The 22614-nt window shown below is 41.3% G+C and overlaps 1 protein-coding gene across 1 annotated transcript; it reads right to left on the bottom strand.

Annotated features, from left to right (window-relative positions):
- Positions 1-22165, bottom strand: RBM43 (RNA binding motif protein 43). The gene is made up of 4 exons (XM_067741984.1): positions 21687-22165; positions 14800-15010; positions 4622-4710; positions 1-3827 (listed from the first exon to the last, which is right to left on the bottom strand). Exons 1-4 carry the CDS (start codon positions 21687-21689, stop codon positions 3096-3098), a joined length of 1035 nt encoding a protein of 344 aa, XP_067598085.1. The 5' UTR covers positions 21690-22165; the 3' UTR covers positions 1-3095.
- Between the last annotated feature and the right edge of the window lie 449 nt (positions 22166-22614).

Below are 22614 nucleotides of genomic sequence, written 5' to 3'. Positions count from 1 at the left end.
TTTTGAAAATTAAAATGTCAGTTTTTATTAAGGATAGAAATTGGTTACATGACTAGCATATTATAAGGACAGTGCTGTTAAATGAACTCTAAAATGGACAGCAATATGTAAAACACCTGAATTACATAATCTTCTCAAGCAGAAGATGCTATATTCATACCCATAAACCAATTAGCATTCAGTGTCTATCCAGTCAAGGAATGAGCCTCAGTATTCTGATCCAGCTCTTTGTTGAAAGACTATTTTTTTAATAGGATTTTTTTTTCATTTATTTATTTATTTATTTATTTTTGACTGCGTTGGGTCTTCGTTACTTTGTGCGAGCTTTCTCTAGTTGCGGTGAGGAGGGGCTACTCTTTGTTGCAGTGTGAGGGCTTCTCATTGCGGTGACTTCTCTTGTTGCAGAACACGGGCTCTAGGCGCGCGGGCTTCAATAGCTGTGGCACACAGGCTCAGTAGTTGTGGCTCACAGGCTCTAGAGCGCAGGCTCAGTAGTTGTGGCACACGGGCTTAGTTGCTCCGCAGCACGTAGGATCTTCCCGGACCAGGGGTCGAACCTGTGTCCCCGGCATTGGCAGGTGGATTCTTTTTTTTTTTTTTTTTTGCTGTACGCGGGCCTCACTATTGTGGCCTCTGCCGTTGCGGAGCACAGGCTCCGGACGCGCAGGCTCAGCGGCCATGGCTCACAGGCCCAGCCGCTCCATGGCATGTGGGATCTTCCCGGACCGGGGCACGAACCCGTGTCCCCTACATCGGCAGGCAAACTCTCAACCACTGCGCCACCAGGGAAGCCCGGCAGGTGGATTCTTAACCACTGCGCCACCAAGGAAGTCCCTGAAAGACTATTCTATTGGTATTAAATTTGTGGTAATAATGAAAGCCTTGGTAGGTATCAAATATAACTGCCAGTTATCAATTTATTGACTCAGCTATAAATTCATCCTATATGCCTACTCAGTAAAAACAAATTGGGCCCTTTATCCTTCCTTTGTAGCTGGCAAGATATTAAGCTTTCTCAGTAGAGGGCGCTGGAGAGGCACTGCAGGAGGAAAGAGCCTTGTTCCTCCTTCAGTGTGGAACTGAAGTGGCAGGCTCCTCAGAATCGAGGTCCCCGGCAGAGGAAGGGTCCCCCATACGCAGCTTCTCCAGCATTAGGCTCGTGCAGCATGGGCAGCTGCTCCAGTGTCCAACGCCCAAACCCAAGGCCTCCCCAGCACTGAGCACCCATAGTACCAAATGGCCAGCGGCACCCGGCCACCAGCAGCTCCCCCCAGAAATCCCCTCAGGCATGTTGTAATGGAGGGTCGCTGGAGAGACACCTTCTAAACAGATTCCTCCAGTACCCTAGAGGATGGATCTCCAGCAAGATTCCCTGGCACAAACCCTATGGCAAAGTCTGGATCTAAGTTCGGAGCTGTAGGGTGGGCGGGGGAGGTTTTCCCTGGGTGCTCTGTCTAAACTACTCCTTATATCTGTTACTCCTATTATCTGGTAGAGTTTTCTCTGTTTATGAGCCAATCCCTCATTATTCCAATCCCGTCATAGTTAATAATTCTTTATATTAAAGTTTCCCTGTTCAAATTACTGTGTGCCTTCTCTCTCCCGACTGGACCCAGACTGAGACAAACCCTTAGAAGCAAAATGAAAGTCAAACACCTTTTTAAAGATACCTTATTGGACACTTCATATAAAGAGAATTTTCCCATGCAAAAAGTTTAGCCATACAGAAATGAAATAACATATTTAAAGAAATAGAAATCATTTACATATTTGGGATTTAGGTAGCTAAGAAAAATGAAAGCATATAGATTTTTCTTATGCTTTTCTACTGATATAAACAGTTCAAATCATCGTAACCATGTTTGTTTACTTTGAGATGAGCAAGATGTATCATTTTATTATCCTGGGAGGGTCTCTGCAGTGTCCCCGGTACTTAAAATTGGCTTAATGCTAAGTTAAATGCAGGTCAGTCACAGACAACCAAATGACTTACAAGCTCTGGCTACCCTTCAGTAAAGAATTTTCAAATCCTTCTGTCATCTTTAAGGAAACATTTCTCAATTGTTTAAGTAGAATTGTGAGAGACTACAAAAGGGAGAAGCACCGTTCGGTAATCAGAGCCATGGGCAAGTTATATTACATCACTAGGCACCAGTTTCCTCATGTGTGAAAGGGGGATAAAGATAGCACCTACCTCACAGGGCTGCTGTCAGGACTGAATGAGTAAAGATATGTAATACACTTAAAATTATGCCTAGCAAGAAAGTGTTTGCTATTATTCTTATTATCCATGATCTTATTCCTGAAATGCTATTAATTTTACAATACAATTATAAAATAGACACTATACTCCCTTCATAATTCCAACAGGAGAACCAACATTTTATGTAAGTACTTAGGCTAAGTAAGGAGCAGTAAAAATGTTCTGCATGTCCAGTAGCCTTATACAGTATGGGATTTGGTCAACTAATGACTACCTGCATCAGAAATACCATGTAAGTAGCTTCTCAAGTGAGTTTTGCTAGGATTCTAATTCTATTTGGAGTAAACGCAAATTTTGTAAATGTTAAGAAATTGCCAATGGCATAATAATCATCCAAACTTCTTATATGTTAGAATGAAGGCTACCTCTTTTTTCTAAGAATTTGGGGTTGCAGAGAAAGTGAAGTTTCTTTAAATTTAGTTTTATAATTTTTGAAGTTTTATACCTTAGATATTATCTTTGGGTTTAACTCCTGCTGATGGGCAGGTAGATAACTTCAGACAAGTGTTTTCACCTATTCAAATCCTAGTTTCTTCCCCTATAACATGAGGATGGAAATGCCTGTGATGAAAGATGTTCACAAGAATTAAATGAGATAGGGAATTCCCTGGCATCCAGTGGTTAGGACTCCACACTTTCACGGCAGGGGACCCAGGTTTGATCCCTGGTTGGGAAACTAAGATCCCGCAAGCTGTGCGGTGCAGCCAAAAAAAAAAAAAAAAAAAAAGAATTAAATGAGATAATGTCTGTAAAGCTGGGATCACTCATGACATCACCACTGCTCAGTAAGGGAAGGCAGCAGCCATTCTTATTACTATTGCTGAGGATTTTATTACCTAACTTTCTGCCTTATTAATTTCATGACCTCTTTTTTAAACAAGTACGTGTCAGAAGAAGATCCTATAATGTCAATGTGCGTATGATAAAAATTAACCAGAACCTGAAGGTACCTTGAACTTAGTTGCTTACATGCCAGCTTAATATTTCTTTTCTCTCTATTTTCCTTTCCTTCCAAAATAAATGTCTCCTTTCTAAGCTCGAAGTGAAGAGCATGTGAATATCTCTCAATGAGCTCTTTCACCTGTTTTTCATTGTTTGGCTGAGAACCACCTTGAGCATTCCTTATACAAAGTGTGGTAATTTCACCATCCACTGTCTCTTGACATAGAGCATGAAATTTTTTCAGTGTGCTTTCATAAAATCCGCTCGTCTTTTTCAGGTAAAGGAAAATATCTGTGTCGAGAACAAGCCTTTCTCCTCTTCTCATAGTCTCAGGTGTTGAGGACCTGGGTGGCTTTAAAGAGTGACTACTTTTCCATGTACTCCCTCTGGGGCTCTGTCTATTCCTGTTTTTTTCTAAAAGAGAACTTGCTTTTAATAGCAAAGACTCTTTGAGCTTCTTGATAGCCAGAAATGATCCTTGAACGGAGATTCTTCCATTGGCTTCCAAAGGACTGAAGCATAAAGCTGGGATTTCCCTTTTCAGGTCCATTACCAGACTTCTCAGACCAATTTCACTCCGAAAAACAGAAAGATCAAGGACAGCATTTACAGAGCTGAAGACCTAAAATTAAACAGAGAAATTAAAACAGCACCACCTAGTGGAGCAGACTACATAAACACACTCTTTTTCTGCCACTTTCTTGGTCTCCCCTGCAGTAGCCCCTAAACCAGGCCTCAACTGCCTAGCACAGCTGGCTTCTTGTGCCATAGCTGCCCGTCAGACGGATGCCACAACCCTATCAAGCCCACAGTGTTCGATTTGGGATTCACATTTCTCACTGGATTACCCTAAATAAAGGTGGTCAAATATTTTTTCAGAGGCATAATGCTTTTTTGAAACAAAGTCTTAAGCAGAACCCAGAGAAATACACTGTTCTGGTTCTGCTCTGTAGATAGGGGTCCCCGTAGAGAGCCCTCCAAGTTAGAAGTTCCTCAGATGGCTGCACAGAACCCTAGGTTTCTTACAGAATAAAGTTTTAAACCAGTGCTTTGAATTTTACTTTTTCCTCTTACTTCCACCTTTACTGTGTCTTCAAAGCTCCTTTTCAATGTTCATCCTAATTGTTTTTTCCCCTACAAAAGAAGTCTTTAGGTAGATGCCTGACATCATCTATGACAGCATAAAAGCTCACTGTCACTTTAAAAACATTAAGAGGGTCATAGAGAAACATAAAAATGACCAGGCAATAACAAAAAAATTTCAAGACACAGGTTTGACCTTTAACACCAACTCAGGTTAAGAGGAGTTTGCACTTTCTTTTCTAGAAGTCATGGGATGAGGGTGCTTTGTGCCTCCTATGTAGAGGAGATACTCTGCAGAAGAAATGGGATCCAGATAATCAGCATTACACTTACCTTTTCACTAAAATGGGAGACGGTGAGTTGAGCGGGTCTGACCATCTCTGCTAGATAGTGTTTCTCTTTTCTGATGACATTCTCTGCAACTAAGTGGAAAAAGGGCCACCAGAAGTGTTTGTGGCACAATACACTAATAATTATTTTAATTAATAATAATAGAGATGTTCAATGCTTTTAAAATACCTAAGATCTTTTCTGTGTTTCCTCTAAATTCAGCATTTACATAGTTTTTCCTTCTACTTTAACACATTAAAATTTATACATATATATGTATACATACATACGTAAAACACTTGCATGTTTTGTATGTTATATATAATACATAACAAACAGCTAAAAGTAAATCCCCCACCACTCTGTTAACTATGGTCATGAGGAGACTTCACCTTTCTGAATCCAGGATATCACACTGTCCTGGTTTGTTTTCCTCTAATTCACTGGCTGACCTGCTCAGTCTCCTTCGCTAATTATCCTTCCCTCCCCATTCTCTAGGCTTTGGCATGCCCCCTCCCACCCCCCCTGCCCCGCCGCCTCAGGCCTCACACCTCTTTGCTAACCTTACACCCACCCCCTGGGTGATGTCAACAATTTCCACAGCTTTAGACATCATCTCTCTATGTAAATCACCTTGAAAATTCTCTCTTCAACATCGACCTTTCTCCCTTCTGCCTGTGGAAATCTCTACTTCATTATCTGAATAGACGTCTCAACAACCAAAATTCAACTCTTAGTAACTAGCTCCCTTCCAAAAGTACTCTTCCTCCCGTGTTCAGCATCTCAGAAAATGACACTTAGTCCATTTACAAATTCTGAACACCCACCAGTTCTCAATCACCTGCCCTGCTACCACCCTAGTCAAAACCAGCACCGACTGGTAGCTCTTATGCTCCACATGTGTCTGCCAGATGGATCACGTTTAAAAAGGACATCACATTCTGTCAGTCCTCTGCTTAAAACCCTCCAATGGCTCCCCATGTCACCTAGAATAAAATCCAGACACCTTACTTTGACCCATGTGCTCCTAAACATAACCTGGTCCCAGCTGCCCATCTAACCACATCTCCTATTCTCTCCTCCTTGCTCATCCCACTCCAGTCACACGAACCTCCCCACTGCTCTTCAGAACGCCCAGCAGGCTGCCCCTCAGAGAATGTTTCCCAGTCCTTCCCTGTGCCTAGAATTTTCTTCCCCCTTATCTGCATGAGTCATTCCCTTACTTCATTCAAGTCTCTGTTCAAATGTCACCCAAACAGAGTATTTTCCTACCCACTCTACCTAAAGTAGCGCTATCCATCACATTCTATCCCTTTATTCTTCTTTATATTTTTTATAGCACCATATTATATAATATGTATAAATATATAAGTATACATAAATATACAAATAAATAAAGCACACAACAATTATATATTCATTTATTGGCTTGTTTATTATCTCTCCACAGATGTATGTTTCATGAAAAAAAAATATTTTGCCTATTTCATTCATTGCTGTATAACCTCAAGGCCTAGAATGGTGCCTGAAAAGTAATAGATGCTCAATAAATACTTGGGAATAAATGAATGAATGAGCCCTCTCTTTCTCTCTCTGACTTAATCAATGCAATACACAAAACTAATAATTTCCCTTAATAATATAAACTTATTAACTTCTACTTTCCCCTTAGAGAAATAATAAGGAGCCCTTCCCGCCATCCCTTACCTGAACATCCCCATTGAGAAGGAATGACATAACTCATGGTGAGAGATACCCACAGTCTTTTGGATACCCACAGATACCCACACTGATAACCCACAGTCTTTTGGATCTCTCTCTGGACCCTATCTTCCCTCAAGCAGAGCAAGGTCTCTTCTGCTCCTACTCTTATGTAGTACTTTTACCTCCAAAAGGCTGGCATGGAGACTCACCTTTCTTTGGCAACTTATTCTACCAGCCACTGTGCTGTACCGAAGGCTGCCCCATCCATGAGGCTGGAGGGGTGAATAGCTCTGCAGACCCAACTTCCTCACTTATGTCAGGTTGGACGTGGGGAACAGAATGGCTCACTCTAACCTCAGATCCAAACCATATATCTTCAGTCCAACTTTCCCAGTAATAAAGCAGATACTACATGAGAATATTCATTTGTTGGTTTGATCAAAGAGAAGCAAATGGTATAATTATACTGCTGAAGCCACCTCAAAATTGTCCAAGTATTTACCTTTTTTGTGAGACTATAGATAACTTTTCTGGGGTTTTTTCTGTATTTTACAAATTTTCTACAATAAAACATATCACCTTTATCCCAAGATATAGACAGATTTAAAATATAGAAAAAAAGAAGTCTTTAAGACTGCCGGTTATTGACAACTCTATCATGAGACATTTTCACATTTATTCCTGCTTAACACACTATTGTGCCACTTTTATACTCAAGAATAGAATTATTGAGGAGCTTCAAGATGGCGGAAGAGTAAGCCTTGAAGATCACCTTCCTCCCCACAAATACATCAGAAATACATCTACAGGTGGAACAGCTCCTACAGAACACCTACTGAACGCTGGCAGAAGACCTCAGACCTCCCAGAAGGCAAGAAACTCCCCAGGGGCAAGAAACTTACCCTACCTGGGTAGGGTAAAAGAAAAAAGAAAAAACAGAGACAAAGAATAGGGACGGGAGCTTCCCTGGTGGCACAGTGGTTGAGAGTCCGCCTGCTGATGCAGGGGACACGGGTTCGTGCCCCGGTCCGGGAGGATCCCACATGCCGCGGAGCGGCTGGGCCCGTGAGCCATGGCCGCTGAGCCTGCGCGTCCAGAGCCTGTGCTCCGCAACGGGAGAGGCCATGGCAGTGAGAGGCCCACGTACCGCAAAAAAAAAAAAAGATAGGGATGGGACCGGCACCAGTGAGAGGGAGCTGTGAAGGAGGAAAGGTTTGCACCCACTAGGAAGCCCATTCGAGGGCAGAGACTGCAAGTGGCGGACGGGGGGGAACTTCGTAGCCACAGAGGAGAGCACAGCAACAGGGGTACGAAGGGCAAAGCAAAGAGATTCCCGCACAGAGGGTCGGTGCCAACCAGCACTCACCAGCCCGAGAAACTTGTCTGCTCACCCGCCGGGGCAGGCGGGGTCTGGGAGCTGAGGCTCGGGCTTCGGAGGTCAGATCCCAGGGAGAGGACTGGGGTTGGCAGCGTGAACACAGCCTGAAGGGGTTAGTGCGCCACGGCTAGCCGGGAGGCAGTCCGGGAAAAGTCTGGAGTTGCTGAAGAGACAAGAGACTTTTTATCGCCTCTTTGTTTCCTGGTGCACGAGGAGAGGGGATTCAGAGCGCTGCTTAAAGGAGCTCCAGAGACGGTTGGGAACCGCGCCTATCAGCGCGGACCCCAGAGACAGGCATGGGACGCTAAGGCTGTTGCTGCCGCCAAAAAGAAGCCTGTGTGTGAGCACAAGTCACTATCCACACCTCCCCTCCCGGGAGCCTGTGCAGCCCGCCACTGCCAGGGTCCCGGGATCCAGGGACAACTTCCCAGGGAGAACGCACGGCGCGCCTCAGGCTGGTGCAACGTCACACTGGCCTCTGCCGCCGCAGGCTCGCCCCCCACACCATACCTCTCCTCCCCCCCAGCCTGAGTGAGCCAGAGCCCCCGAATCAGCTGCTCCTTTAACCCCGTCCTGCCTGAGTGAAGAACAGACGCACTAAGGTGACCTACACACAGAGGCAGTGCCAAATCCAAAGCTGAGCCCTGGGAGCTGTGTGAACAAAGAAGAGAAAGGGAAATCTCTCCCAGCAGCCTTGGGGCAGCGGATTAAATCTCGACAATCAACTTGATGTACCCTGCATCTGTGGAATACCTGAATAGACAACAAATCATCCCAAATTGAGGAGGTGGACTTTGGGAACAATGATATATATATATATTTTTTCCCTATTTCTCTTTTTGTGAGTGTGTATGTCTATGCTTCTGTGTGTGATATTGCCTGTATAGCTTTGCATTTACCATTTCTCCTAGGATTCTGTCTGTCCATTTTTCTGTTTTCTTTTTTTTGTTTTTACTTAAAAATTTTTTTCTTAATAATTATTTCTTATTTTAATAACTTTATTTTATTTTACTTGATTTTATCTTCTTTCTTTCTTTTTTTCTTTTTCTTTCTCCCTCCCTCCCTCCCTCCCTTCCTTTCTTTCTTTCTTTCTACTTTTTCTCCCTTTTATTCTGAGCTGTGTGGATGAAAGGCTCTTGGTGCTCCAGCCAGGTGTCAGGGCTGTGTCTCTGAGGTGGAAGAGCCAAGTTCAGGACACTGGTCCACAAGAGACCTCCCAGCTCCACATAATATCAAACAGCGAAAATCTCCCAGATATCTCCAGCTCAACGCCAAGACCCAGCTCCATTTAACGACCAGCAAGCTACAGTGCTGGACACCCTATGCCAAACAACTAGCAAGACAAGAACACAACCCCATCCATCAGCAGAGAGGCTGCCTAAAATCATAAAAAGGCCACAGACACCCCAAAACACACCACCAGACGTGGACCTGCCCACCAGAAAGACAAGATCCAGCCTCATCCACCAGAACACAGGCACTAGTCCCCTCCACCAGGAAGCCTACACAACCCACTGAACCAACCTTAGCCACTGGAGACAGACACCAAAAACAACGGGAACTACAAACCTGCAGCCTGCAAAAAGCAGACCCCAAACACAGTAAGTTAAGCAAAAGGAGAAGACAGAGAAACACAGCAGATGAAGGAGCTAGGCAAAAACCCACCAGACAAAACAAATGAAGAGGAAATAGGCAGTCTACCTGAAAAAGAATTCAGAATAATGATAGTAAAGATGATCCAGAATCTTGGGAGTAGAATGGAGAAAATACAAGAAACACTTAACAAGGACCTAGAAGAACTAAAGAGCAAACAAACAGAGATGAACAACACAATAAATGAAATTTAAAATTCTCTAGAAGGGATCAATAGCAGAATAACTGAGGCAGAAGAACGGATAAGTGACCTGGAAGATAAAAGAGTGGAAATAACTACTGCAGAGCAGAATAAAGAAAAAAGAATGAAAAGAGATGAAGACAGCCTAAGAGACAACATTAAACATACCAACATTCGAATTATAGGGGTCCCAGAAGAAGAACAGAAAAAGAAAGGGTCTGAGAAAATATTTGAAGAGATTATAGTTGAAAACTTCCCTGATATGGGAAAGGAAATAGTTAATCAAGTCCAAGAAGCACAGAGTCCCATACAGGATAAACCAAAGGAGAAACACATGAGCCAAGACACATATTAATCAAACTATCAAAAATTAAATACAAAGAAAAAATATTAAAAGCAGCAAGGGAAAAACAACATATAACACACAAGGGAATCCCCATAAGGTTAACAGCTGACCTTTCAGCAGGAACTCTGCAAGCCAGAAGGGAGTGGCAGGACACATTGAAAGTGATGAAGGAGAAAAACCTGCAATCAAGATTACTCTACCCAGCAAGGATCTCATTCAGATTTGACAGAGAAATTAAAACCTTTACAGACAAGCAAAAGCTAAAAGAATTCAGCACCACCAAAACACCACCAAATGCTAAAGGAACTTCTCTAGGCAGGAAAAACAAGAGAAGGAAAAGACCTACAGTAACAAACCCAAAACAATTAAGAAAATGGTAATACGAACATACATATCAATAACTACCTTAAACGTAAATGGATTAAATGCTCCAACCAAAAGACATAGACTGGTTGAATGTATACAAAAGCAAGACCCATATATATGCTGTCTATAAGAGACCCACTTCAGACCCAAGGACACATACAGGCTGAAAGTGAGGGGATGGAAAAAGATGTTCCATGCAAATGGAAATCAAAAGAAAGCTGGAGTAGCAATTCTCATATCAGATGAAATACTCTTTAAAACAAAGAATATTACGAGACAAAGAAGGACACTACATAATGATCAAGGGATCAATCCAAGAAGAAGATATACGATTTGTAAATATTTATGCACTCCACAGAAGCTCACCTCAATACATAAGTCAAATACTAACAGCCATAAAAGAGGAAATCCACAGGAACACAATCAGATTAGGGGACTTTAACACCCCACTTTAACCAATGGACAGATCATCCAAAATGAAAATAAATAAAGAAACACAAGCTTTAAATGATACATTAAACAAATGGACTCCAGTGATATTTATAGGACATTCCATCCAAAAACAACAGAATACACTTCCTTCTCAGGTGCTCATGGAACATTCTCCAGGATAGATCATATCTTGGATCACAAATCAAACCTTGGTAAATTAAAGAAAATTAAAATCGTATCAAGTATCTTTTCCAACCACAAATCTATGAGACTAGAAAACAATTACAGGGAAAAAAATCTGTAAAAAATACAAACACATGGAGGCTAAACAACACACTACTTAATAACCAAGAGATCACTGAAGAAATCAAAGAGGAAATCAAAAAATACCTAGAAACAAATGACAATGGAGACACGACAACCCAAAACCTATGGGATGCAGCAAAAGCAGTTCTAAGAGGGAAGTTTATAGCAATACAATCCTACCATAAGAAACAAGAAACATCTCAAATAACCTAACCTTACACCTAAAGCAATTAGAGAAAGAAGAAACAAAAAACCCCAAAGTTAGCGGAAGGAAAGACATCATAAAGATCAGATCAGAAATAAATGAAAAAGAAATGAGGGAAAGGATAGCAAAGATCAATAAAACTAAAGGCTGGTTCTTTGAGAAGATAAACAAAATTGATAAACCATTAGCCAGACTCATCAAGAAAAAAAAGGAGAAGACTCAAATCAATAGAATTAGAAATGAAAAAGGAGAAGTAACAACTGACACTGCAGAAATACAAAGAATCGTAAGACATTACTACAAGCAACTATATGCCAATAAAATGGACAACCCAGAAGATATGGACAAATTCTTAGAAAAGCACAACCTTCCGAGACTGAATCAGGAAGAAATAGAAAATATAAACAGACCAATCACAAGCACTGAAATTGAAACTGTGATTAAAAATCCTCCAACAAAAAAAAGCCCAGGACCAGATGGCTTCAAAAGCGAATTCTATCAAACATCTAGAGTAGAGCTAACACCTATCCTTCTAAAACTCTTACAAAATATAGCAGAGGGAGGAACACTCCCAAACTCATTCTACGAGGTCACCATCACCCTGATACCAAAACTGGACAAAGATCAAAGATGTCACAAAGAGAGAACACTACAGGCCAATATCACTGATGAACATAGATGCAAAAATCCTCAACAAAATACTAGCAAACAGAATCCAACAGCACATTCAACGGATCATACACCATGACCAATTGGGGTTAATCCCAGGAATGCAAGGATTCTTCAATATACGCAAATCAAACAATGTGATACACCATATTAAAAAATTGAAGGAGAAAAACCATATGATCATCTCAATAAATGCAGAGAAAGTTTTTGACAAAATTCAACACCCATTTATGATAAAAACCCTCCAGAAAGTAGGCATAGAGGGAACTTTCATCAACATAATAAAGGCCATATATGACAAACCCCCAGCCAACATCATCCTCATTGGTGAAAAACTGAAACCATTTCCACTAAGATCAGGAACAAGACAAGGTTGCCCACTCTCACCACTATTATTCAACATAGTTTTGGAAGTTTTAGCCACAGAAATCAGAGAAGAAAAAGACATACAAGGAATCCAAATCAGAAAAGAAGAAGTAAAGCTGTCACTGTTTGTAGATAACATGATACTATACATAAAGAATCCTAAAGATGCTACCAGAACACTACTAGAGCTAATCAACGAATTTGGTAAGGTAGCAGGATACAAAATTAATGCACAGAAATCTCTAACATTCCTATACACTAATGAGGAAAATTCTGAAAGTGAAATTAAGAAAATATTCCCATTTACCACTGCAACAAAAAGAATAAAATATCTAGGAATAAACCAACATAAGGAGACAAAAGACCTATACCTATATGCAGAAAATTATTAGACACTGATGAAAGAAATTAAAGATGATACAAATAGATGGAAAGATACACCATGTTCTTGGATTGGAAGAATCAACACTGTGAAAATGACTATACTATCCAAAGCAATCTACAGATTCAATGCAATCCCTATCAAACTACCACTAGCATTTCTCAAAGAACTAGAACAAAAAATTTCACAATTTGTATGGAAACACAAAAGCCCCGAATAGCCAAAGCAATCTTGAGAACGAAAAACAGAGCCGGAGGAATCAGGCTCCCTGACTTCAGACTATACTACAAAGCTACAGTAATCAAGACAGCATGGTACTGGCACAAAAACAGAAATAGAGATCAATGGAACAGGATAGAAAGCCCAGAGATAAACCCACGCACATATGGTCACCTTACCTTTGATAAAGGAGACAAGAATATACAGTGGAGAAAAGACAGCCTCTTCAATAAGTGGTGCTGGGAAAACTGAACAGCTACATGTAAAAGAATGAAATTAGAACACTCCCTAACACCATACAGAAAAATAAATTCAAAATGGATTAAAGGCCTAAATGTAAGGCCAGGCACTATCAAACTCTTAGAGGAGTACATAGGCAGAACACTCTATGACATAAATCACAGCAAGATCCTTTTTGACCCACCTTCTAGAGAAATGGAAAATAAAACAAAAATAAACAAATGGGACCTAATGAACATTAAAAGCTTTTGCACAGCAAAGGAAACCATAAACAAGACCAAAAGACAACCCTCAGAATGGGAGAAAATATTTGTAAGTGAAGCAACTGACAAAGGATTAATCTCCAAAATTTACAAGCAGCTCATGCAGCTCAATATCAAAAAAACAAACAGTCCTATCCAAAAATGGGCAGAAGACCTAAACAGACATTTCTCCAAAGAAGATATACAGATTGCCAACAAACACATGAAAGAATGCTCAACATCATTAATCATTAGAGAAATGCAAATCAAAACTACAATAAGATATCATCTCACACCAGTCAGAATGGCCATCATCAAAAAATCTACAAACAATAAATGCTGGAGAGGGTGTGGAGAAAAGGGAACCCTCTTGCACTGTTGGTGGGAATGTAAATTGATACAGCTACCATGGAGAACAGTATGGAGGTTCCTTAAAAAACTAAAAATAGGGGCTTCCCTGCTGGCACAGCGGTTGAGAGTCCGCCTGCCAATGCAGGGGACACGGGTTCGTGCCCCAATCCGGGAAGATCCCACATGCCGCGGAGCGGCTGGGCCCGTGAGCCATGGCCGCTGAGCCTGCGCGTCCGGAGCCTGTGCCCCGCAATGGGAGAGGCCACAACAGTGAGATGCCCGCGTACCGCAAAAAAAAAAAAAAAAAAAACTAAAAATAGAACTACCATACGACCCAGCAATCCCACTACTGGGCATATACCCTGAGAAAACCATAATTCAGAAAGAGTCATGTACCACAATGTTCATTGCAGCTCTATTTACAATAGCCAGGACATGGAGACAACCTAAGTGTCCATCAACAGATGAATGGATAAAGAAGATGTGCACGTATATACAGTGGAATATTACTCAGTCATAGAAAGAAAATAAATTGAGTTATTTGTAATGAGGTGGATGGACCTAGAGTCTGTCATACAGAGTGAAGTAAGTCATAAAGAGAAAAACAAATACCATATGCTAACACATATATATGGAATCTAAAAAAAAAAAAAAATGGTCATGAAGAACCTAGGGGCAAGATGAGAATAAAGACGCAGACCTACTTGAGAATGGACTTGAGGATACAGAGAGGTGGAAGGGTAAGCTGAGACAAAGTGAGAGAGTGGCATGGACATATATACACTGCCAAACGTAAAATAGATAGCTAGTGGGAAGCAGCCACGTAGCACAGGGAGATCAGCTCGGTGCTTTGTGACCACCTAGAGGGGTGGGATAGGGAGGGTGGGAAGGAGGGAGACACAAGAGGGAAGAGATATGGGGACATAGGTATATGTATAACTGATTCACTTTGTTATAAAGCAGAAACTAACATACAATTTTAAAGCAATTATACTCCAATAAAGATGTTAAAAAAATAGAATTATTATTTTTTAAATACACTTTAAACTCTACCAGTCCCATGAATTATTTTAATGAAATTCAATTTTTAATTTCATTACAGAAGTATTTCTAAGATTATAAAAACTTGATTGGGAAATACCTTTTTTTTCTTTGAATGTTACATATGCAACTCCCTTGGTTCTTGTTGGATATATCACATCTTCAACAACTCCACCCTCATTCTCAATATCTTGAAAGTGACTCTTCACTAATACGGTCAGCGACTGATCATTAACGGAACCAACTGGAAGACCAGCAACTACAATTGTTCTTTCAGAAGCTTCGGATTCCTTGACCTTCAAAACTGATGCCTGCAAAAACACAGTAGGATACTCTTCAAATATATAGGATTCTGCTTAATATAGGCAATGTTACACACCAGTGGGAAAAGCTATTTTATTCAATAAAGGCGCTCTTGCAATTGATTAGATACTTGAAAACAAATATTAAGGTTAGAGCCTGGCCTCATACCATATGCCAGCATAAACTCTATATAAATTTGAGAGTTAAAATGTAAAAAGGAAACCCCTTTTATTAATAAATGGAAAACACTGGTTAACATTTGTCTGATTTTAGAAAGACCTAAAAATAATTGTAATCACAAAGGAAAAGACTGAGATATAAATTTTTTTTAAGATTTTTTTTTTGATGTGGACCATTTTTAAAGTCTTTGTTGAATTTGTTATAAAATTGCTTCTGCTTTATGTTTTGGTTTTTTGGCCCTGAGGCATGTGGGATCTTAGCTCCTTGACCAGGGACCACCTGCAGGGGAAGGGGAAGTCTTAACCACTGGACTGCAGGGAAGTCCCGAGATATAAATTTTTTAAATCAAAATTTTTTAAAAAGTCAAGCTAATCAATGAAAAAAAAAGAACAAAATACCTAGGAATAAGCCTACCTAAGGAGACAAAAGACCTGTATGCAGAAAACTGTAAAACACTGATGAAAGAAATTAAAGATGATACAAACAGATGGAGAGATATACCATGTTCTTGGATTGGAAGAATCAACATTGTGAAAATGACTCTACTACCCAAAGCAATCTACAGATTCAATGCAATCCCTATCAAACTACCACTGGCATTTTTCAAAGAACTAGAACAAAAAATTTCACAATTTGTACGGAAACACAAAAGACCCCGAATAGCCAAAGCAATCTTGAGAACGAAAAACAGAGCCGGAGGAATCAGGCTCCCTGACTTCAGACTATACTACAAAGCTACAGTAATCAAGACAGCATGGTACTGGCACAAAAACAGAAATAGAGATCAATGGAACAGGATAGAAAGCCCAGAGATAAACCCATGCACATATGGTCAACTTATCTTTGATAAAGGAGACATGAATATACAGTGGAGAAAAGACAGCCTCTTCAATAAGTGGTGCTGGGAAAACTGGACAGCTACATGTAAAAAAATTAAATTAGAACACTCCTTAACACCATACACCAAAATAAACTTAAAATGGATTAAAGACCTAAATGTAAGGCCAGACTCTATCAAACTCTTAGAGGAAAACACAGGCAGAACACTCTATGACATAAATCACAGCAAGATCCTTTTTGACCCATCTCCTAGCAAAATGGAAATAAAAACAAAAATAAACAAATGGGACATAATGAAACTTAAAGGCTTTTGCACAGCAAAGGAAACCATAAACAAGACCAAAAGACAACCCTCAGAATGGGAGAAAATATTTGTAAGTGAAGCAACTGACAAAGGATTAATCTCCAAAATTTACAAGCAGCTCATGCAGCTCAATATCGAAAAAACAAACAACCCAATCCAAAAATGGGCAGAAGACCTACATAGACATTTCTCCAAAGAAGTTATACACATTGCCAACAAACACATGAAAGTCTGCTCAATATCACTTACCATTAGAGAAATGCAAATCAAAACTACAATGAGGGGCTTCCCTGGTGGCACAGTGGTTGAGAGTCCACCTGCTGACGCAGGGGACACGGCTTCGTGCCCCGGTCCGGGAGGATCCCACATGCCACGGAGCGGCTGGGCCCGTGAGCCATGGCCGCTGAGCATGCGTGTCCGGAGCCTGTGCTCCGCAACGGGAGAGGCCACAACAGTGAGAGGCCCACGTACCGCCAAAAAAAAAAAAAAAAAAAAAAAAAAACTACAATGAGGTATCACCACACACTGTCAGAATGGCCGTCATCAAAAAATCTACAAACAATAACTGCTGGAGAGGGTGTGGAGAAAAGGGAACCCTCTTGCACTGTTGGTGGGAATGTAAATTGATACAGCCACTATGGGGAACAGTATGGAGGTTCCTTAAAAAACTAAAAGTAGAACTACCATACGACCCAGCAATCCCACTACTGGGCATATACCCTGAGAAAACCATAATTCAAAAAGTGTCATGTTCCACAATGTTCATTGCAGCTCTATTTACAATAGCCAGGACATGGAAGCAACCTAGGCGTCCACTGACAGATGAACGGATAAAGATGTGGCACATATATACAATGGAATATTACTCAGCCATAAAAAGAAATGAAATTGAGTTATTTGTAACGAGGTGGATGGACCTAGAGACTGTATTAAAGAGTGAAGTTAAGTCAGAAAGAGAAAAACAAATACCGTATGCTAACACATATATATGGAATCTAAAAAAAAAAAAAAAAGTGGTTATGAAGAACCTAGGGGCAGGATAGGAATAAAGATACAGATGTAGAGAATGTACCTGAAGACACGGGGAGGGGGAAGGGTAAGCTGGGATGAAGTGAGAGAGTGGCAAGGACATATATACACCACCAAATGTAAAATAGATAGCTAGTGGGAAGCAGCCACATAGCACAGGGAGATCAGCTCGGTGCTTTGTGACCACCTAGAGCGGTGGGATAGGGAGGGTGGGAGGGAGACACAAGAGGGAGGAGATATGGGGATATATGTTTATGTATAGCTGATTCACTTTGTTATACAGCAGAAACTAACACACCATTGTAAAGCAATTATACTCCAATAAAGATGTTACAAAAGAAAAAAAAAAGTTAAGGTAACCACAAAATTTTGTAGTTTGGAGTTGGCTGTATGTTTTCTTGATTGTAGAGTTGAAAGTACATAAGGTAATAAAAAACATATTCTTTTTTTTCTTTTTTTTTTTTTTTTGGTAAAATTAGGAAAAGTCACCATAAAAAAATAAAACCCTGGAAATAACATTGGAGCTACAGTGAAGTAAACCCTGCCTTCCAGCACATACCTGAAATAGAATTCAACCACTGAGAGCACATGCTATTGTAGACTGTGCCACCCTGGGAACAGAGGACCAAGTGCAAGTAGATCCTTCCCTGGGCTCACTCTCTGTGAACTTCTTGTATTAAGGTTTTAATTTGTTCCCCAGCTCATTTAGGGGAGTGGACCTATAAACTTCTCCCAATGCATATATAGGTAGTCCAGCTTGATTACACCAGAGCTCAGACAAAATCTATCCTAAATTACCCCCAGGGAGGACAGGATGTCTCACAGGTCCAAGTAACGGTTAATAGATCATAAAGATGTTTCGGTTTTCAGTTCAGAGGACTCTATATACTCAGAGTAGGACTTCACTGGGGATAGGCAAACAGCTTCTGACCTCCCTAATCGAGAAAACAGTCTAAGCACACACACAGTGTCCATTCTAACCCAGGAGCATCTTAAAATGAAAGTAGAAGAATAAAAAAGAGAATAAACACAATTAAGGGGAGCAATCAGCAGCATAGGGGAGATTTCAACAATTTCTTGAAGACGGAAAAGATACAGAAGTATGTGGAAGGATAAGACAGAGGGAATCCAGAATAAAGAAAAGGGGGTTGCAATGCAAAGGTGACACCTTTCATGGCAAGAACCTCAGAAATGAAAAAAGGGACCAAAACCAGAAAGATTAGTTGAAAAGCTAGCGGCAAAACAAAACTGAATGGACACTCTAGGGAGAATCTGGCCTGCTAGTGTGGGTGCTGGCACCCCAGAGCAAGCCCCCTCCCCCTCCACTTTCTGGCATTTGCAAGGGCCCAAGCCTAAAGATCATAAGTAAATTAAAGTGTGCATGTTTTCAGTAAATTATAGAATACCAAAAAAAGAGAATCTATTTGACACAGCTGCGAGGAACATTTTTCTGTAAGTGGAAAAAGGAAAAATACACATGACATTGGACCAAAAGGAGAAAAAGTAATCACAGCACACTATTATTAGGCCCTGCTGTAAACAGTATTTACTGTTTGCATAATAATATAGACACTCTCATTGGTTTTTATCTTTTAGACTAATTCTGTTAAATCTTCAAAATACCAAAGACTTAAATATGATTATAGAATAAAATGGAAACATTCAACCCTGTCAATGTAAGAATAAAGGCAAAACTAACAGAAGTTGAGAAAAAAAGACAGAAAGAAAAATCTATACTTATATTACTGAAAATCATGTAATACCATCAAAATTTTAAGTATATTATGAAAGTTACAAAAATAGTCCACAGGAGAATTTAAAAATATTAATAAAACTTTCAAGCTTGAAAGGTGGGAGAAGTCAGAGGTTACTTGAGTGAAATCCTTATTTATCATAGCAGGAATTCAATAATAGAAAATGCCTAAAGTCAATGATGACCGCCCCCAGGATATGCACTCTCTCAGCATCTCCTCTGACTTTTCAGCTGGTGGTTATAAAATAAGGTGGCAAAAATGTACCTGCATTTCTTAGAATATAGAGTATCTTGTCGATTAGTTAATCAATTAACAAATACAGTATTAATGAAGCAGGTGTTCTATATCTGGCAATATGCTGGGTACCAAAGATGACACATACGAAGACATAAAGCACACCCCTCACCCTGAAATTGTTCCACCATAAAACCTTACTGAGCATTTATTATGTGCGGGGCACCTGGATGGGCCTTAAGATTACCAACACACACACAAAAAGAGCCTCTAAGTTATGGATGAGAAGGAGGCAGGCACATACACAAATCATTTCAACAAAGCTTGGTAGGCACAAAAAGAGGGAGGCCTACTTCTCTACAAGAAGAACAGACCAACACCCCAAAATCTGAGAAGGATACAGGACCATTCACAATAAAGTTCACTTAGGATTAGGAAGCAAGATTAATTCTGGCTAAACCAGTCAAAAAAGGCTTCATGAAAGAGAGAACTTGAAGGCTGAGGTCGAATTTTAACTAATGGTCAAATTTGATTAAAAATGCAAAAGAGGGCTTCCCTGGTGGTGCAGTGGTTGAGAGTCCGCCTGCCGATGCAGGGGACACGGGTTCGTGCCCCGGTCTGGGAAGATCCCACATGCCGCGGAGCAGCTGGGCCCGTGAACCATGGCCGCTGAGCCTGCGCGTCCGGAGCCTGTGCTCCGCAACGGGAGAGGCCACGACAGTGAGAGGCCCGCGTATCGCAAAAACAACAACAACAACAAAAAAAAATTTTTTTTGATTAAAAATAATGCAAAAGAGTTCACAGCAAAAGCAAAGGGACAGAGGAATGGAGGATGAAAATGGCTCATATTGAGACATATAAAGAAAAGGTAGTGTCTCCTGAAAAGGAAACTCATAATAATTATGAACTCTTTGTTATGGGAGGTACTTTTAATGGAGGAAAACAGTTTCTTAAAATATTCAGGGACAAATAAATTGCACAGGAAACAATAAAAATATAAAAATGTGTTCCTCCATCCTAGCCCCAAGTGGTAAGATGTAATTATCCCAAAATAGTTCTTTCTAGAAAAGGAAAAATAAAAAATGACAGATTTTTGAGACTTTAAGGGGATTTTTATTTCACATGAGATTTGTCTTGATTTACTATACATCTGGCTCTAACAGTCCACACCAACCTCCACGGATAAGTGGCTAGTGTATTAGCTTCCTTTTCTTCATCAGTGCCAAAGAAAATCTTTAAATCAATTTAAATTCGGAAAATCTTACTCTGCCTCTGCCCTCATCAATACTAATACCATATTTCTTTGTTCAAATGTCTACATTTATCTTTGAAATCAAAGAAACTTCTCCTTGATGTCTATTGATGTCTTCTACCCACCGTTAGGAAGAAAAAGAGAGGTCTTGGAGATAGCCCTTTCAAGAGTTACCATATGGAGATACAGAATTTTGAAACATGAGCAGCATTTTGGTCGGCAGGTATTAAAATGACGGCAATTTCCCTGCATCAATGATACATTTTAAGAGACTTTTGACCATAGTATCAGAAAACAAAAAGAAAAACTGTGAGTTTATTTTTGTAAGTAAAGCACTTGGGAGAGATAATTAAATTTATTCACTGAGTTCGCTTACATTCCTTTTCTCAAAATTAGGTGTCTATTTTCATTCACGTTGCCTTTACTGCCACCGGTAAACAAAGTCGCACTTGCACTTCACAACTGCTTGGGCACTTCTGACCGGGAATTGAAGGCCCTGCCACTGCTTTTAAGCGCTTGATCCAAAGTACACGGAAGCCTAAATCTTAAATTTGCTAACTGTTCTTGCTAGGCAGCAAAGATGGTGACAACACAGAGCCCTTTGTGTCTGGAGAAAGAACTAAGGCCACAAGAGAGAATTCCCGCTAAGACGTCAGGCTGCTTTCCCAACTGTGTCCTTGGCTAGAATCCTTCTTGCTGGCCCTTTACAAAAGGAAACGGTGGCCTCCATTTCTGGGCAATTCTCTCCTCTCCTGCTCCCAAAGTGTGGCAGGACAACAGTTAAGCCCTAACACTGCCTGCGAGTCCACTCGTCGACCAAACAGCTGTGTCCCCGACAACCAGGCACTAGGTGCCGGAGGAGGCCGCGGCGATGCGTCCCTTTGGAGCTGGCCTGCGGTGAAGCGCGCGGAACTGCCACCCGTACAGGTGCAGACAAACCGGGCTGGGTTTGCCTTCGGGGTCCCTCCCCGCGCCTCCCCGGTCACCCCGCACCCTTGCCCGTTCTGCCCGTCTCCGCGTCCTCCTGGGGGACCGTGGTGACGGGACGAGGACCACTCCGCCCTGCAAAACCCAAAGCAAAAGCAACTTGCCATGGCGGAAGAGAGACGCGCCCTCGGCGGCCGGCGGGGCCCAGAGCTAGCGGAGCGCGGGCGGCGCGGCGGGAGCTGGCTGACGGGTTTTGGTTTCGGTTTTCTGTTCCCGCTCGTTTGGAGACAGCCCCTCCACCCCACCCCGCGGTTCTGCGGCCTCGGGGTCTCGGGGCCTCGGGATGAGAGCCCGGACCTGGGGCAGTTGCTCTCCGGACGCCCTCGGTAGTTTCGCAACTTTTGAAATCAAGCTGGAGAGAGGTCGGGGGGGATTCCCCGGCGGGAATGCGGGGATTCTCCGGGTGCTGTGTCTGTCCTGTGGGCAGTGGATCGTCCTTCCTATGCCATCTTTATCTCCCTAGTTGTGTTCTCACCGCACCACGCCTGTTTCTCCTCTCGTCCCCTGTCCAGGACCAGTGGCCAGGTGCGCAGAGCACAGGATGAAAGGTCCCTGCTAAAAGAGAGCTCACCATCCTGGCCATCCCGCGCTCAGATTCCTGAGTCTGGCACCACAGGGGCACAGGGAATCTACATACACAGCTTAAAAGTCAAAGAGAGCATGAGTAAGAAAAGCAAATAGCTGGCTAGTATGCAGAAGTTCAATTCCACTCCTAAGAAATACAAATTGAAATCATAACAGGATCCCCTTTTTTCCATGATTAGAGTGGCAAAAATTAAAAAGTGCTGATAATACCCAGTGTCAGCCAGAGTATGAGGAAACAACAATGTTGCTGCAAGTATAGATAGGTTAAGGATTTTGGCCCCTCTCAAAAATGTAAAGTGAAAAAAAAAAGAAAAGTAAAAATGCATATATATCCTTGGAATTAGCAACTCCACTTTCAGAAATGAACTGAAGTTACAGTGCACGAGTAGAACTAAGATACTGTACAGATATTTTAATTGTGCATTGCTTGTAATACAATAATTTTTT

Source organism: Pseudorca crassidens, chromosome 6 (genome assembly GCF_039906515.1).
Source record: "Pseudorca crassidens isolate mPseCra1 chromosome 6, mPseCra1.hap1, whole genome shotgun sequence".
NCBI lineage: Eukaryota > Metazoa > Chordata > Mammalia > Artiodactyla > Delphinidae > Pseudorca > Pseudorca crassidens.
This window is presented reverse-complemented; position numbering and strand designations above follow the sequence as displayed.

Excerpts from the sequence above, each read along its gene's own strand:
- RBM43 (XM_067741984.1), bottom strand. Across the intron at positions 4,711-14,799 it reads AACATTCAAAGAAAAAAAAG|TTGCAGAGAATGTCATCAGA; the intron begins GTATTTCCCAAT and ends TTTTCCACTTAG. Across the intron at positions 3,828-4,621 it reads TCTCCCATTTTAGTGAAAAG|GTCTTCAGCTCTGTAAATGC; the intron begins GTAAGTGTAATG and ends GTTTAATTTTAG.